Source organism: Ciconia boyciana, chromosome 6, assembly GCF_034638445.1.
Source record: "Ciconia boyciana chromosome 6, ASM3463844v1, whole genome shotgun sequence".
Classification (NCBI taxonomy): domain Eukaryota; kingdom Metazoa; phylum Chordata; class Aves; order Ciconiiformes; family Ciconiidae; genus Ciconia; species Ciconia boyciana.
The window spans coordinates 64,701,577-64,719,112 of record NC_132939.1 but is presented as its reverse complement, the minus strand read 5'-3'; the positions used below and the strand labels follow the sequence as shown (position 1 = coordinate 64,719,112).

Genomic DNA, 17,536 nt, shown 5'->3' with positions numbered 1-17,536 from the left:
TGCAAAGGAATATTTATGTAGTTTGGCAGCTTTCTCTTCAGATGTCATAACGCTATATTTCAACATTTTTACTTCATGTAATGAGCTTGAGTTTCACTAAGTACTTAACTAATGATTGTGCTTCAATATGCTGAATTTTAATGCTGAATACATCACGGACTAACAGAAACAATGTTTTAAAATTAGTTTTTCAAAACTCTCATAATGAATTCCCCATTTTAAATTGGAGGTCACTTACTTACTAGAAATTATAATTACTAAATATGTTTGCAATAAAGCCTTCTCCTCCAAGAAAAAAAATACTTGACACCACTTATGCTGATACGTGATTTCTTTTGATTTGATGCTATAAATGTGACAGTTGAGGTCTCTCTGAAGGACTTCAATACCATTCTTTCTGAAGCTGCTGGCTATCCCTTTTGTAACAGTTGGAACAAAAAGAGCCCAGCCTGATAACTTTCTGCAGTGAATGCATTTTCTCCTCTGGACAAAAAGTAACCTTTTACTGTATTGAGTGGTATTATGGCTCACAATTCTCTTTTATAACTTAAATTTGGTTATTCTGGATCAAACAACTTCTTTCTTCTTTGCTGCTGTCTGTGAACAATTTCTACTTCAGAATGGTTAAAAAAAACCAAACAAACAAAAAACCAAAACCACAAAATGCAAAACTTCTTGTGTCTTGAAATATATTTGATCTCTAACATCACTGCTGCAGAAGATCTAAAATGGAGGCTGCTACTATTACCATAACTTTCATATTTAAATAGTAAGATACCTTTTGCTGAGGCAATTGCTTATCAGTGTCGTCATTAATGTAACTTTCAAAGAGGAACAGTTCACAGAAATGTCTAGCGTTGCTTCAGCCAGCGCCCAAGGGGAAAGAGTTGTGTACTCATTGCAGTCTGCGTAGCACGAGGAGGAGAACTGCCGCTCTCCTTTAGCCACCCGTTTGAAAGCACTGCTGCCTTTCTGTTGTTGCTATCACATCGAAGGGTGGGGAGGGGAGGGGAAGGACTCTGCTCCGGGTGTGCTAATGGAAATATGATTGCATTGTCTGACAGACAGGGACCTGGTCTCTTTTTTAAAATGCAACTTTCCCATAGGTACTGCACTGCACGGGACACATTCGTGTGTACGACACATGCGGTAATCAAACTCACTGTGGCTACAAAAAGCCTCCCATGACGTGTCTGGTGTTGATCTGTGAACCTATTCCTCATCCATCAAACATTGAGGTCCCCTTGGACAGTAAAACGTTCCTCAGTCGTCACAGTCTTGATATGAAATTTTCCTATTGTGATGAAAGGTAATATATATTTTGTACTTAACGAATTAATTTGAAGGATTTGCAGGGTTGGTACATGTTGGCTAAGTTGGCCTTATACGTTTATGTAGTCTTACTTGTTAACTTGATTCATCTGTGCAATGGAATTGTCACTGGGATGCTTTGGCTTTTACTAAGTGATGAGGATGTCTTATTTAAAAGCCAGATGTTTAAATCTAAGGAGGGTGTAGGGTTATTACTTTGGAATAAATCCTTTGCCTGCAGTTAACTGCCTGTTCAAACTGGTCTTTAGTGTAGTGGCAGCAATTAAATTGAAATGAGAAGATACTTCTGGACACTGGAAAAAACAAGAAGGATTTTAGGTTTGTCAAAGATGGTTGTGTGTTTTGGTGACTGAAGAGAGTGTGTGTGTAATACTTGTCAGATGCATTTTATTGCTACCACTTCCCCCCTCTCCCTTCCTCAGGAGATCAGCATCTGCTTTGTCTAGTCCAAAAAACCCCCAAAGGTTCAGCTGTACTTTTAATACAATACATCTGCCATTGAAAATGAGATTTTTGTGTTCTGGTACAAATCATGGATGTAATCAAATACATAAGACTGCTCTTACTATCCTCTGGAAACTTAGCTTGACAAATTTGAAAAACAGAAGTGTAGGAAATCACTGGTCTGAGGTTTTTTGTTGTTTGGGGTTTTTTGTTTCTTGGGTTTTTTTTGTGTTTTTAATTGGGTATTGTTACTGCCTGTTTCCTTTTTTTTTTAATAACAAAAACGAACTTCTAATTAGTTGCTGAGTTTAGATGCAAAGAGATGTTAGTGCGGGTTATTTTCTGTCCTCTGCAGTAACTTTACCTTTATGTGACTGATGGTGTCACATAGAAGATACTTATTTGGTCATATTCTGCATGTAGAATAGGGCAAAATAAATGTATTCCCCTGGTTAGCAGTGCCCTCTGGGGGCTGAAGAAAATACTGTTTTCTTTAAAAGCTGGCAGTGGCTGACAGTGGGAAGAATAAATCTGATTCCTAATTTCTTATAGTTGCAGATTTAAAACTGTTGAAGCATATCTTTTATTAAATTCTCATATTTGTGTAAGCTGGATATGTAGTCCATAAGTAGCTGGTCTACCTTTAAGCAAAAAAAAAAAAAAGTCTAGAAAGCAAGGATTTACTTAATCCTACCACAGGACATGATTTATAAATATTCAATGAGAAGTAAAATCCTATGCCTGCTGAAATTTCTCTTTTAAAGAAGCATAAAAAATAGGAATTTATTCCAAACTGAAAACTCCCAGGAAACCAAAATTGCTGCCAATGTGTATGGAAGTGACTCTTAGGATTTTTCTGGATGTGCAAGCATCCAAATGCTCTTGTATTTGTGCTACTACTCCATGTCTGCTTTTACTTAGCAATTTTTCCCCTTGTTTTAAAGAATTACAGAGTTGATGGGGTATGAGCCAGAGGAACTCCTGGGTCGCTCAATCTATGAGTACTATCATGCGCTGGATTCTGATCATCTGACCAAAACACACCACGATAGTAAGTGAAAAGATGTATTTAAAGCCCTCCCAACTACAAGAGATGAGATACAGCACTGGGGGAAAGCAGCAGCAGAACGAGGGCTTTCTTTTAACTGCAGATATGAATCTGCAGTGAATACTTATCTTAAACAGTTTCGTGTTTTTCTGCCTGTAACTAAAGCTGGTGTCCTTTCTGCTTTTAGTGTTCACAAAAGGGCAGGTGACAACAGGACAGTACAGAATGCTTGCTAAACAAGGTGGCTATGTCTGGGTTGAAACTCAAGCAACTGTTATATACAACACTAAGAATTCTCAGCCACAGTGCATAGTGTGCGTAAACTATGTGTTGAGGTAAGTTGAGTGGACATCGCTATTCTTTGTCATCATTTTTATTGACGATGAAGCCAGATACTGATGGCACTACGTCTTTTTTTTTTTTTTTTTCAACTGAGGATGTGGTCCCCTGTTGAATATGTTACGATGTTACTATTTCTTCTACCAGTGAAATTCTTGCTTAAATACTGCCAGTCCTAGGATTAGGAATTGTATTTGAGAACAAAACACTTTTTTGATCTCGTGATGTCAGTGGGAAGAACTCTTGCAGGCAAATGAGTATAAGGCCAGCCTCTTCTGGACTGCCATGATGGAAGCATTTGAGAACTTGTGTGCATTCTAGACAACTCTCTAATCTTTGTCCGCAGTCTGGAGCAGTTAATTTCACTAATAACTTATAGTCATGGAGTCAGAGCAGCAGTAATGGTGTCTGTCTTAGCCCCACTTATCTTTTTCTGCCTTGGAATTCCTCTTTTGATTGAAAGCTTCAACTGAAGGCAGACTTGTCGACTGTTTTTCTACAACTGTATAATAGTCCTAAGTTAGTTTTTCAAAACTTTAGCGAATGTCCCAGTATCAATCTATCAACATACTGTACATTCATTTAAAACAAAGAAAAGTGTTTTAGAAAATATCTTTTTTTTTTTCCTTACTTTCTCAGTGCTTTCAGAAAAGCATGTTTATTTTTGTTTGACACCACAATTAGTGCTTGCTTTGTCTATTACATTTGAGGAAAGAATGAGTAAGAAAAAAAGAATTCTTAAAGCTCCTATCCTGGTATTTTGTGGTGTGTGTGTGGTGGTTTTGTTTTGGGTTTTTTTGTGGTGTGGGTTGGTTTTTTTGTTTGGTTTGGGTGTTTTGTTGTTTTTTTTTTTGTTGGGCTTGTTTGTTTGTTTGTTAGTTTTTCCAACTTACAAAACTGTAAAGCTTGAATTTATTCTTTTTAGCTGTTCTTTAACAGTCATCTTCCTCTCTGTCTGACAGTGGAATTGTTCAGAAAGACTTGATTTTTTCCCTTGGACAAACTGAGTGTATGCTGAAACCAGTGGAGTCTCCTGAAATGAAAATGACCAAAATATTCAGCAAAGATGACCTGGATGATACCAACAGCCTTTTTGAAAAACTTAAGCAGGAACCAGATGCTTTAACTGTGCTGGCCCCAGCTGCTGGAGACACAATTATCTCTCTAGATTTCAGCAGTAATGGTGGGTGTGTGTTTAAATTGAAGAGCGTGCTAATTAGTAAAGTTAGTATTTTACAGTAGATTTCAAAAAATAACCTCCCAATATCACTTGCCTAGTGGTATTTCAGCCACTGTTTAAATTTAATGAGGTCCATAGACACGCTCAGTATTGTTACTTAGGTTGATGGTTTCTTTTAATTTTTATAGAGTCTGATGAACAACAATGTGATGAAGTTCCTTTGTATAACGATGTAATGCTCCCCTCATCCAGTGAGAAATTGCAGAATATAAATATGGCAATGTCCCCACTACCTGCCTCTGAAACTACAAAGCCACTCCGTAGCAATGCTGATCCTGCACTCAATAGAGAAGTTGTATCAAAGCTGGAGCCAAACACAGAGCCACTCGAACTTTCTTTTACCATGCCTCAGGTGCAAGAGCAACCAACCAGCCCTTCTGATGCAAGTACCAGCCAAAGTTCACCTGAGGTTAGTTATGTAATTTGGATACACTGTCATTAAAACGTATGTGCTGTTGGGCCTTGTGGAGCAAATCTGGTTAAGGGTGCAGCCAAGACAGGAATTGAAAATTATTTTGAAGTTGTGGCTTAGTTAAGCTCATGCCATGATCTGAGGAAAAAGATACATTTTCATACTAAGAATTATCTTTTCATTAAAGTGAGTCTTGCAAATGCATGCAATACCACCTGATAGAAATAAGAAGAGCTTGGGATTGGTCTTTCTAGAAAAGAATGGTTCAGAGACAACTTCTGTAAACAGCAAATTAGTTGCAATAAATTACTGTAGAGGCTACTTCCAGGTTCCACCTAATTGTGTGCTTTCCAAGTGGGGTAAATTTGAATGCATACTGACGAATGTAAGTGTTTTCCTTTCCCATTTTAATTTTGTGTAACTCTAGCTTAGAATTAGTTTTTACATTATAATATTTTTCAGAGAATCTGTAGGTACAATGCAAAATGACACAAACTTAAAACTGCACTCAAACTGTTTTCACAGCCCAGTAGTCCCAACGACTACTGCTTTGATGTGGATAATGATATGGCTAATGAATTCAAACTGGAATTAGTGGAGAAACTCTTTGCGATAGATACAGAAGCAAAAAATCCATTCTCTACTCAGGTAATGTACATTAATTTAAAATTCTGTATCATGTTAATATGTACTCTCAGTGTGCTTCTCTTTCTCTTAGAATGTCTTCAGGAATGTCCTTCCTCTTTTATGTAATATTTCTATTAAAATAAATTGAAAAAAAATGTTGTCAGGATTTGGTAAAAGGAAGAGCCTTAATGAAGCCATGAAGTCATAGCCGAGATATTCTGATGTATTTATAATTTTTACCTCTCCTGTTTTCCAGGAAACTGATTTAGATTTGGAGATGTTGGCTCCTTACATCCCAATGGATGATGACTTCCAGTTGCGATCCTTTGATCAGCTATCTCCGCTGGAAAGCAGTTCTTCCGGCTCTCAAAATGCAGCCACCATTACCATATTTCAGCAGACTCAGACACCATCAAGTACTGCTGATGAAATAAAACCAGTGACAGAACGCGTGGATGATGTGAAGACGCTAATTGTTCCGTCATCTCCTGTCCATATAATCAGTGAAACGAGTAGTGCCCCAGCATCACCTTATGGTGGGAACAGGAGTCGAACTGCATCTCCGATCAGAGCGGGAAAAGGAACATTGGATCAGACAGAAAAATCTTGTCCGGGAGTGCCCAGTTTGCTAACAGTCACTCTGAATAAAAGGTATTTTAAAAGTGAAGCTTAAGCTCTAGTATCTGTTGAAGAAATTAGATATAATACACTTTTAATATTGCCAACTGTTGTATGTTGTCTTCAGCATTCTACTTCAAAGTAGAAATTGATACATTTAAATTCGGACATTTCAAACAAACTTTTTTGATATAGTAAGCTTCCCTTAAGTTAATTTCACAGTAGCTTTTACATAAACACCTTACGTGATAGGCAGCTGCTGTATGCAAACTGTATTCATAATTTTGTTCTGCTCTTGTATCTGACATGCAGCCTTTTTAAAAGAATGCAGTAGGCAATTTACAAGTAGTTATACCCACACAATATTTCTGGTGCTTTTCTTGTCTGCTTCGTTATGAGGTAAGAGGCGACTGCAGTCTGTGTGCTACATGTATCGCTTTTAAAGCGAGCTGTATTTCATAATGATGGACATAATTTCATAATGGATGCATTTGTAGCAGATATTTATCATGACAGAAAATCCTACAAAGTCAAACATCAGACCTTTGATACATAGAAGCTTTATCTGTACATAGAAATATTCAGAATAGACTTTTCCTCACCCTTCCCTCCCTTCTTTCTGTTGAAAGTGAATTGCCGAACTTTTATGCTTTGTTTTTTTCTGCAAAGACTTTAAAATTTTTGTTATAACTCATTCTGAGCTTCACAGCAAGTTTAAAAGCTAACATTTGCTATGCTCATAGATGATGATTGTTGAAATGAGTCAATTATGAAAGAAAGTAGTATAGTTCGTAAATTCAGTTCTGTGATATTTTATGTAAGTGTCCACAAAAGAAGAATGGCTTGAGGATAGTAGAAACGTCTTAACAGCCTGAATCAATTTTTCTTAGATCTACTGCAATGGATGAAGAACTAAATCCAAAGATGCTAGCTTTGCATAATGCTCAGAGAAAACGAAAAATGGAACATGATGGTTCACTTTTTCAGGCAGTTGGAATTGTGAGTTTTGTTTTACAATTTTAAAATATTCACTTTTTAACCTTGCAATTTCTGAAATGAGGCGTCAGTGCAGACTCCTGAGTTTAGCTGTTGGTATGCAGTGGAATCTTGGGATCAGAGATAATTGTTTGATAGTGGAATCCCCACGTATATGCAGATACTCCGATTTTAGTTCTCTTTTATTGTCAGCTCTTTCAAAAGTGCCCTCTATACCCAAGCACATATCTTGATTAGGTAGAAGATACTCTTTTGTGAACATATATGTTCTTCAGTAAAATATGCACAAATGTAAGATATCACATTTAAATCTATAATTGGCATATTTATGTCACTTCTGAATTCAAATTCAGTATTCATATTTGTCAATACTGGAGAAAGTGTTCGTATGCTTCTTTCTGTGCTTTCATTTTTCCATTGAGAAAAGGAGCAAAAGAGCTTAGAGCTTTTATATGTCCATTTTTTTCTATGAGGCAAGCAGACTTTATTTAAAAAAAATAAAATCATACTTATGCCATTGTTTTCATTTGCTAAATGCTTTGCACTTTCATGCGTGTTTTTCTGTTGCTTCCAGTAGCCCTGTAAGAATTCACAGCTCTGCAAGAAATTTTATTGCCTTCCATTGCCTTTTTCTCATGCGATGGTGCTACAGCTGTTATATAGTGTTGCTGATAAAATACTCAAAATAGCATGGGATGTAGTTAAATACACAGAACACAAGTGGTTCTGTATTAACTGCTGTAATAGTGTTCAGGCTTTTTTAATGCTTATAGGTTCAAACTTCATCCTTTGCTAAACTTTTTTCTTTTTTTCTGTACCTGACAAAAGTGTTATAAATATTTTGATGGTTTCTGCACAGTCAGAAACTGAGTTTTCCATCTAGCTGGGTCTTATTGATGTTATTTCAAGCAAGTGCTTTTGTTGTTTGGCTTCTTTCTCCACAATGGATTTCTGTGAGGATGAACTCAGCCTTGCACACGCACAGAGGAAAAATGATGAACTTGCCACAACTTCTTAGCTGTAAGGAAGCAGGACTTATTTTGCAAAGAGTGAAAATAGTGTGAAATAAGTGAAGACCAAAGTAAAATGCTACTTTAGTTTTCTAGAAAACAGGAAAATTAGACAAGGGCAAGATGTGTTATAGTAAGATTATGAAATAATGATCCAAATCATTACATTGAAAAAGATACGAGCTATACCTGTCTTAATATGAGGGGCTGTATTGCATTCACAGTAAAAAAAAAAAAGGGGGGGGGGGGGGGCAAAAAAACCCAGCAACAATGTAGGTGACTGACCTTACGATGAAATGCAGCTTCTAAGTCCGAGTTGTTTAACTACAACTTCCATTATACAACTGTCCTTTTGACTTGCATGGATGTTTTATAACCTGAAAACATATGTTCTTTACTATTTTAAGTGTTCAGGATAATGGCAGTGTCCTGAAATACCTCTTCCTCTTTTTGCAGCAGTCAGTACTACTAACAAGACAAAACTTTGCCGATTCAACTACTTTTGCTAGCAAACTTGATACTAAGATGGCCGTTTTTCCTTCCATCCCATCTGTTTCAGTGGCAGCTTCTTCTTACTTATCCTAATTATATGGAGCCCTTAAAAGCTTTCTAATCTCCATATCTTCTGTGCTGCTGTCAAAACAATATGCTAAGGAGCCATATCTGCAATAGAATGGCTTAGGACTGCATTCCCCACAAGACTTGGGTCACATGGCTTGGTGGTCATAACTGGAGTGCAAGCAGAATTTACCTCTTAAATTTAGATAGAATCGACGTACCGAGGTTCCTGAATCTCCTGTCTACGCTATTAATTCCAGTGCAGAAAACCATTAGAGACTTCAGTGAAAACCTGATGCTTACTCACACAAGAGCAGTGGCAATTAAATGGGTGTGTATGTGTACATGTACATGCTAATCTTAAGCATGGTAACTGATGATAACCGGGATTTAGTAATTGTTTTATGTAAGGGAAGTAAGGTCTTGAAATGTGATTCAGTTTTCTTCTAAATAACTTTCAAGGCCAGTATACTTGCAAATACATTTCTCCCTGCATTCTGAATGAAGTCCACTTTAAATTGTAACAATACCTACATTAGTAATTAGTGACAGGAACTGCTAGTTTGGAAGAGGGACAAGGAGGGGTAGAAAGACACAGTATTCAATAAAGAAGACTTATTTTATTTCTTTCTAGGGGTCTTTATTCCAGCAGACAGGTGACCGTGGAGGAAATGCATCACTTGCTTGGAAACGTGTAAAGGGATGCAAAACAAATGGTCAAAATGGAGTGGAGCAAAAGACAATCATTCTACTATCAACTGGTTAGTATCCTCTTTTAATAGTAGAGAGGGGTGGAGGGGGGCTGCGTGAAAGAGAACTGAGTGACAAAACCATATCCAAACTTGCCTCCTTTATGAACAATTTTGGAGGGAAGGATAAGCATGGTGAATAAAGTGCACTTTTTCTCCTTCCCCTCCCTCTTTAGACATAGCAAGTAAACTTCTAGGGCAGTCGATGGATGAAAGTGGACTACCCCAGCTCACGAGTTACGATTGTGAAGTAAACGCTCCCATACAAGGCAACAGAAACCTGCTACAGGGTGAAGAACTGCTCAGAGCTCTGGATCAAGTTAACTGAGCTTTCACAATACTTGTTCCTTTTTTGGACACTGGTGAATCATCACCTAAAGCAGTCTATTTATATTTTCTATATCTGATTTTAGAAGCCTGGCTACAGTACTGCACTAATTCAGTTAGTTCAGTTTTGATCCCCTTTCTACTTATTTTGACAGTCTTTTTAATATGTTCTTTATGTAACAATAACTCAAACTATAGTGCATTTTTATAATTCTTTGGTACATACACTTTTAAGTCCATTACATTTAAAACACTTGCAATAGCAGCTTTGAAATATGCACCTGATTTTAAAAAAAATATTTATTTTTGGCTGGTGAGTTGGTCACCAAAACTTATCATTAGTAAAATGTCAACACAGGAAAAACTGGCGATACTTCCATCCTGCTCTTCATAGGTAGTTGGAAGACTTGTGCTCTCTTACTCTTTATGTTCAAATAAGTTTTTTTATTTTAATAGTTTTTATAAGAAACAACAATGCTTTGCAGCAGTGCATTGTAGCCACAATCGCACAATATATTTTCTTAAAAAATACCAGCAGTTCCTCATGCAATATATTCTGCATTTATAAAAACTAGTTTTTAAGAAGAATCTTCTTTTGTTTGCCTACGAAATCATGTTTAAACCTGGATTATGTCATTATTTTAGTCACATTGTAATATAAATTGTTCTTAAATGCTGTCATGCTTTTGACTTAAGTGAGTGTGGTTAGTCAAAGGAAAGGCTTTATCTGGAAAGGGATAGCAGCATTTTATTTGGATACGTTCTCAGTTTAGAGAGAGTTTGATGTTCTTGAAGTAGTCACTTTGCCAGCTTAAAAAAAAAATTCCCTGCCTGTAGTTGTTGAAGTTAATGCTAATATTGTGTATGATCTTAAATCTAAATGTTCAGCTTACCCTGTGTGGTATAGGTGATATTTCAAGCAGATTGTAAAACATCTTGCATTGTTAGCAAAGTTTTATCTAGTACTTCATTGAGTTGCTCAATATTTTGATGTTTTGGTTTTATGCACCTTGTTGCTATTAACATCCATATGTTTTCATGTAGATTTCAATAACTTGAATATATTTAGAAGCCTTTTTATTTAGAAATATATAGTTGTCACAAACATCTTATTTTCCTATATGTACTGTACAAAACCTTCATTCACTCATTCTTTTGCTCTTTGTGGTTGGATCTAACACTAACTGTATTGTTTTCTTACATCAATAAACTATATGTGGACCAGGCCCCCTTGGGGAGTGTGTTATCTGAGAGAAATGAGCTAATTTATATTTTTGTTAGTAGTTATTGTTCATCAGTGTTCCCTTTTTAACTTAGAGTTGATTGGAAATCACTGCTTCCTTATTTCGATTGTAACATCTCTGTGTTAATTATTTGAGCCTATTCAGTACTGAAGTCTCCTAGACAGTGTTGTACTACCACTCGCCAAAGATGTTAAATTTTTAAATCTGTTATCACACCAGTTAGCAAACTTGAAAGTGAGGAGACAGTGTATTTGTGTTACTTTAGAGTAGAAAGATTCTTCCTTATGAACAGCTTAAAGGCTTGTCTCTGGAAGCTTTATCAAGGTAATACTGGAAAGCAGGAGAAAGTAAAATTCACAGGAGTGATCAATTAAAGATGGATTTTCATCACAAAACTGCATGATTAAAAAATTAAGCTGGTACTTGATGATAAAGCTTGTTCTACATTCTTGTGCTGTTGACTCAGTAACTTTGACTAGGTGACTCTTCTCATTTTGCTGTCATAAAACATGATGCTACTGATATAACCTTGTAATGTGTAAATATGGTCAAGATATTCTGTGCATTCTTCAAACTGTTTTTTAAAACTTATCTCAATGTAAGAAATCAGATGTGGAGTGTCACAATAGTTATTTTGTTTTATTTTGGAAACTTTGGTTTTATTGGACTCTTGAGTCTTTTGAAATCAGTATAATGGTACATAAGCTTAAACTGTTTCCTAAAATTACTGTTACTGTTTCACTGAAACGAGCACTTTTCAAACTGACGCAACTGTATTAATTAGACTTAACGGAGACTATTAGCTACCCACTAAAAAAAAGATAAGGCACTGGTAGCAGAAGATGGTTCCATACTTCTTACAGTTTGAGTAGAAGTTCCGCAAAGAGAGGAGAAAACATGTAGGTGCACTAAGCTAGAGTTGAAGCTTTGTGCGGAGAACAGTTTGAATATATACACCTGCTACTGGATATTAAAGATTTTTAATGCAGCCTTTAAGTGTCCAAAGCTTATAAAGTTCTCTGGATAAAAGCAGCAGAGCTACTACTGCATACCTGCTGCATGAGGTTTCTTGGATGGCATTCTTTCCATGGCATCTCTTTTTCTGTCAGCAGTTAAAAGGTTTAATAGTGAAGTTGCTAAAGGCTTAGGTAAAGCACTGGCTGGTAGGGTCATGCCTTATGCTTGGATTGACGTGATGCTTCTGTGAGATAGCGAGGAGAGTCTTGTAGACATGTGAAAGGTACAAGTGGGTTCCGCTTTTCTTGCTGCCCTGGCAAGCTTTGAGCTGGCCTGGTGGGTTATCCCTTTTCATCTCCCAAGAGAAACTTTATACCTTCCTGCTTGATGTTGTTCTGCTACTCACTTGACCTTATTTTGGAGGAGCCTGACCTGTTTGAATCTGTCCGCTCCTCTTCAGTGCACTTTAAGAGGGCAGTAACTTTTCATAGAGAAAAATCCATCTTAAAAAGAGGAGGAAAACTTAAGTGACCCACATGATTTATGATTATGAGCCTGCTGGAATCATCTCTGGTCTTAATGGCAGCAGCTGTGGATTTAAATGAGCCATGTTTCATCTGTCCTGGTAAAAGTGACTGAAACAAATTAATGGAATGAACTGCAGTAGCTGTATTGGTTTACTCTAGGGGAAAAAAACCAAAATTAAAAAAACCAACCAAACCTCCTAGAGACACTGAAGAAAGCATGGAAAAGTAACAGTAATTGCTCTGGCCTTGTAAGAGCTTTGCTAAATGCAGATGCAAGCTCGCAAAAATCTAGAAGTACACCTTTTAGCTGCTTTTTTGTTTGTTTCTTTTTTTTTTTTTGCTTAGACTCTAGGAATACACAGCCTGATTCTAAACCTACTTTGGAGGACAAGCTTCTAGAATACATTAATTTCTAAATGTTTTCTTAGCGATTTTGAATAATTTCTTTGCTGACTTGCTACCTTTTAAAATATTGAGGCACTACATTAGAGCATTTATTCTTCACCAGTAGTAAAGAAGAAACTGTAGGTAGATACAGTGTTTCCTTCTGCATATGAAACATGCTAGATTATGTGGAAATGATAAACTGAGGAGAATTGAAGTTAGCTTCCAGAAGGTTATCGTGACTACAGCAGTAGTCAAGCCATGCCTTCATCATGGCATAGCACAACTGTTATTTTTACACATGGATTCTAATTTAATTGATGTTTTTATCAACAACAGTGATGGTTTTGCTAAAAGGTAAAGGAATTTTTAAACTAGTACTTATGATGACATAATTCATTCCTTTACCTGAAAGCAGCTATAATTAACTATAGCTGTAGCTCCCAAGCAGTCACTTAAGTCTGCTGTCCAGTAACTTGATCTCAAGGTGTAATATACTGAGCAAATCAAGGTAGCCTGGAGTCCAAAGTACAGCTTTGTAACATACCTTCCTCCCATGTAGTGAGGTAGGTTTGGACTGTATGTTGATCTTTGAAAACATTTGGGTGAAATGGAAACAATTTGCTATTAAGTTTCCTTTCCTGTGTGTCTGTGGACACAGGTTAAACTCTCCCTAAGGAATTATTGAATTAAAGAATCATAGATTAAGGCCAGAAAGGACAAATAAAACTTTACACATAACACTGGTGACATTTTAAAGACTTCAAAGCTTATTTTGGATGAATTGATCAGCTCTGCTTCTAATAAAATACAACTGTAGGAATCAAAGTCTGATGATTACAGCTTAAATGACTGCATATTTTATAGTGATTTTTCATTATTTAAAAAGCTGTTTAATTAGACAGCTAAACAGTGGTAGCTAAAGGCAGAAATGTGGGCTGTTTCACCAGTATCTGTTGGCAAGCTTTCTCCACTGTTACACTGCTGAATGAACCATTTCCTTTGAACGGTGCTGCGGAAGTCGTGAGTACCCGGCCACCGTGAAGCAGGCTATCGCTGGACCTGCCCGAGGTCAGCCATCTGTTCCCATCCCTGCTGATTAGCTGCTACTGAACAGAACACACATCTCACTCAAATGTCACTGCACTTACGCACATTATTCAAACTGTAATTGTCCAGCATGAAAACAAACACTTCGCAGGCCAGGAGTACCTTGTAGGAAGACCATTTTCATAGGAATTCACAGCAGTTGGGTATCCAGCTTTCACTAAAAATACTGTTGGCAATTAGGCACTTGACCCCCTGGAAAGCTCCATGCTGGAGAACTGTGATTTTTGATCCAAATTCTAGAAATGAGTTGTCATTTTCCTTCTGCTTCCCTGTTTACCTTGAGTAAGGCTTGCCAAGTTACCAAAAAGTTAAAGAGTTTGCTACTGGATTTATACAGTATGGTAGATTTTGTGAATAATAGCAGTATTCTCTCATGAAGAAGTGGTATATTTTAATGGAATTCTTTTTTGGAACCAAGTACAACGTATTACAATTGATATTTCTCTTGAAACATTTTGACATACTTGTGACTGTATTTCTTTTTGATTGTGTAACAGTATAAAATTCAATAAAAGAGAGGGTTTGTTTCTAATTCTTGACATTTGTGATCTTTCTGTTCATCCATTCCCCCGGTCTAAAAGATTGAGATGGCAGATGGCAAAACCACTTTTTAAAGTGAAATAAATAATCACTGTGCAGCATAACTAAAACTCCTTGCATGTTTGAGATGTGACTTACCTACTACTGAAGTCAGAAACTTCGACACTAAGCATACATGTGGTCTATTTTCCAAAAGAATTTATAAATTCCATCTTGCCCTTACAGCTGAATCCTGTTCACCTTAGACACAATGGTTATCCCACCTGAATTAAGTAGACCTCATGCATGAACAAAAGAGGTTAAGCACAAACAATTTAACAAATTGGACATTAGGGACTGTGTAGGCTTTCCTGTGGGAAGCTAAAGAGAGAAGAGAGCAACAGCTGCAGAGCCAGAGGGACAGAGAACATTTATGAAACCTCTTTGAGTAATCACATCAAGAACACCCTTAGTAACAAAAGAGAAACTAGCTTGAATCCCAGATGACATCTCCAGGTGATTTCAGTTGCTCTCAGGACATGAAAATAACTTGACAGGATCTCGTGACTCTTACTGTCTTGTTAAATCAATACCACTTCCTATCGCACAGATTAAACATCTTTTGCAATGTTTTTGCTTTGTTGGGAAGTCTGCAAGCGGAAGGCTGGTGCAAGTGCTGTCACAGTAGAATACGATCTTGTTATTTGGTATTAGTGATACAGTTGTACAGAGAGAAGTTTGAATACACTTTAATAAAATATATCCATTATTTATTTTCATAAAAATCCATGAAAACATGATTTATGTTCATGTTTTCAATTTGAAAATGTGTTCTAATACAATCATACAAGGTATTTAAAAAAAAAAAAAAGAGTTGTCTTGTGCCATGCACAACTGGAGAACCCCCTGTTATTTATGTCTATGCAGGATAAACAGCTTTTTAACTTGCAACTTACAAGCTAGGAATTAATAGGACAAACAGGACTTCATCCTTTTGTTTAGGAATTAAATAAGAATATGAAGAAACAGGAACCAGCACACTCTTCCTTACATCATCTAATTATTTTTTAGGGTTTTTTTTTTAGTTTGGAAGGCAGTCTATTAAGAATTAAAATGTACTAAGGAAAAACCTGAATGAGCACTAGATGAAAACACACAATTTATCAAGAAGAGTAGAGTACTAATTAGCCTAAAAATTGACACTGTATTTCATTGTACACACCACAGAAGGGGAATTCTACAAAGAGACACTTGCTTTTTTTATTCCTCTGCTTTTTCATTCTTTACACTGCAGCCAAACTTTCTGCAAGGAAAGACTTAGCACACGTTAACATATGGGCACAACAGCCTCATCCTCACTACATCTTACATCATCTTACACAATGAAAGTGTCATGATATGCAGCCCCATCTGCCTTAGAAAAAAAAAAAACTGTCCACCTAGCATTTCTTGAAACACCATCTCTGAGAAATCACAACACTCACTGCACGCTTAAAATAAATACAAAAATCAGAAAACACTCAAGCTTTACAAATTATTCTGCATCGCTCCAGAGGCAAGCTCCTCCGCTCCTTTTAAATGAACAGAGAACTCTTGGAACTAAGTAGGGCTGGGCTTGGCTTGACCTGTAAGTAATGAGGAACTCGCTCCATGATGTGTCAATTATTAATGTACTTGTGCTTTGAATCCTTAAGTCCGCTGGGAAGAGTACATTATAACTATTTTCCCAACAGTGTTGGCATTCTGTTTCAAAATTGGTACAATCTGTTGAAGACAGGTGCACGTACTGGATGAACGGGGTCACTGCCCTATGTCTCTAAACATGAATCCAAATGATAGATGAAAATGTCTTGTCTTTACAGAAAACAAAAAAGCCAAACCTAAACCCAGCAGGTACAGCTCTCCCCCTGCAGCTGCTAAAACCTGTCCAGTTCACATGTAACAGCTCTGCTAATGCTTCTGTTCCTATAATCAATGAAAGTGGCAATCTGTGGTGCTTAAAGACAACAGCTGTTTAGCTGATGGCCATTCATTTCCTACTCATCTATACAGGCAGCTAAAGGTCGGATTCCAGCAACCTTTAGGGAAATATAATAAATAAGGAATGATGCTTTTGTGCCTGAAGCGTTGTGGAAGCTACTGTCATTGTAGGAGCTGTTAGCTTGAAGTGCCTCGCTTGAAGGAGCGACCTTTAGATCAATTAGTTGATGCTAATGGTGAACTGGGGAACATCACAGTACCAGAGCCAGCAGAATTTAAAATTCATTCTGCACTGCATGATTATTTAAGAAGGCGAAATGTGAATCTTTAACCTGATCATGGTGCGAAACTCCTGCAGGTTTAAATACCCTCCTAAAGGCATCACACAACGCACCATCCATCCCAGGCGTATTCGCTCCTTTCTCTACATGCCTTCTCTCGTGCGTTAAGGTTCCCCGAGCGCAGGGGCAACCTCCCACAAGCCAGGCACACGGCCGCCCTCTCCCCCACGGATGCAGAAGCATTCAGGCGCTCTCCTGCCAAGCCCGGGGACCCGCTCTCCAGCGCAGGTGCTGCTGCCGCCCAGCCCCGCTCCCACAAGACCGCAGGCTGCCCGCAGCCCGTCGGTGGCCAAGCCCTGGCCGCGGAGGCGATTTCGCCCGCGGGCACCGATCACGGCAACGGCGCCCTGAAACCAGAGCCCCGTCCCTAAACCCTTCTGGGAACAGCCGGAGGGCTGCGGGGCTTCCCGGGGAAGATAGCACCAAAACCGACTCCCCCAGAAAACACCTTGCGACCGCCCCGAGCCGGCACTCGCTGCTCGCCCGCCTCCCCCGGTACCGCAGGTCCGTACTCACCCGGGGCGCCGGGGCTCTCCGACGCCAGCGCTCCTCTCCCCAGCCGCCTCGGTCGCTGCTCGCCCCTACGTGCGCGGGGGAGCGCGGGGCAGGAGAGCCCCCGCCGCCCGGCTCCGCGCCGCCGGCGAGGCCGCGCCCACCCACCCTACGTGCGGCTCGGCAGCCGCGGCCCCCTCCCCGCCCGCCCGCCCGCGCCCCGGCCGCCTACGTGTGGCCGTGCATGCGGGGCGCGGGCGGCACGCCGCTCCTGAGCTCAAA

At 38.4% G+C, this 17,536-nt stretch overlaps 1 protein-coding gene across 1 annotated transcript in view; it reads left to right on the top strand.

Annotated features, from left to right (window-relative positions):
* The window catches only part of HIF1A (hypoxia inducible factor 1 subunit alpha), a 29,955-nt gene extending 19,029 nt beyond the window's left edge, over window positions 1-10,926 (top strand). The window contains exons 6-15 of the mRNA XM_072865424.1: window positions 1,107-1,309; window positions 2,721-2,827; window positions 3,012-3,159; window positions 4,126-4,346; window positions 4,532-4,812; window positions 5,341-5,463; window positions 5,699-6,093; window positions 6,951-7,059; window positions 9,259-9,385; window positions 9,550-10,926. Coding sequence (XP_072721525.1) covers window positions 1,107-1,309; window positions 2,721-2,827; window positions 3,012-3,159; window positions 4,126-4,346; window positions 4,532-4,812; window positions 5,341-5,463; window positions 5,699-6,093; window positions 6,951-7,059; window positions 9,259-9,385; window positions 9,550-9,701 — 1,866 coding nt within the window. The 3' untranslated portion in view covers window positions 9,702-10,926. The remainder of the gene's footprint in view (window positions 1-1,106; window positions 1,310-2,720; window positions 2,828-3,011; window positions 3,160-4,125; window positions 4,347-4,531; window positions 4,813-5,340; window positions 5,464-5,698; window positions 6,094-6,950; window positions 7,060-9,258; window positions 9,386-9,549) is intronic.
* Window positions 10,927-17,536: the final 6,610 nt, after the last annotated feature.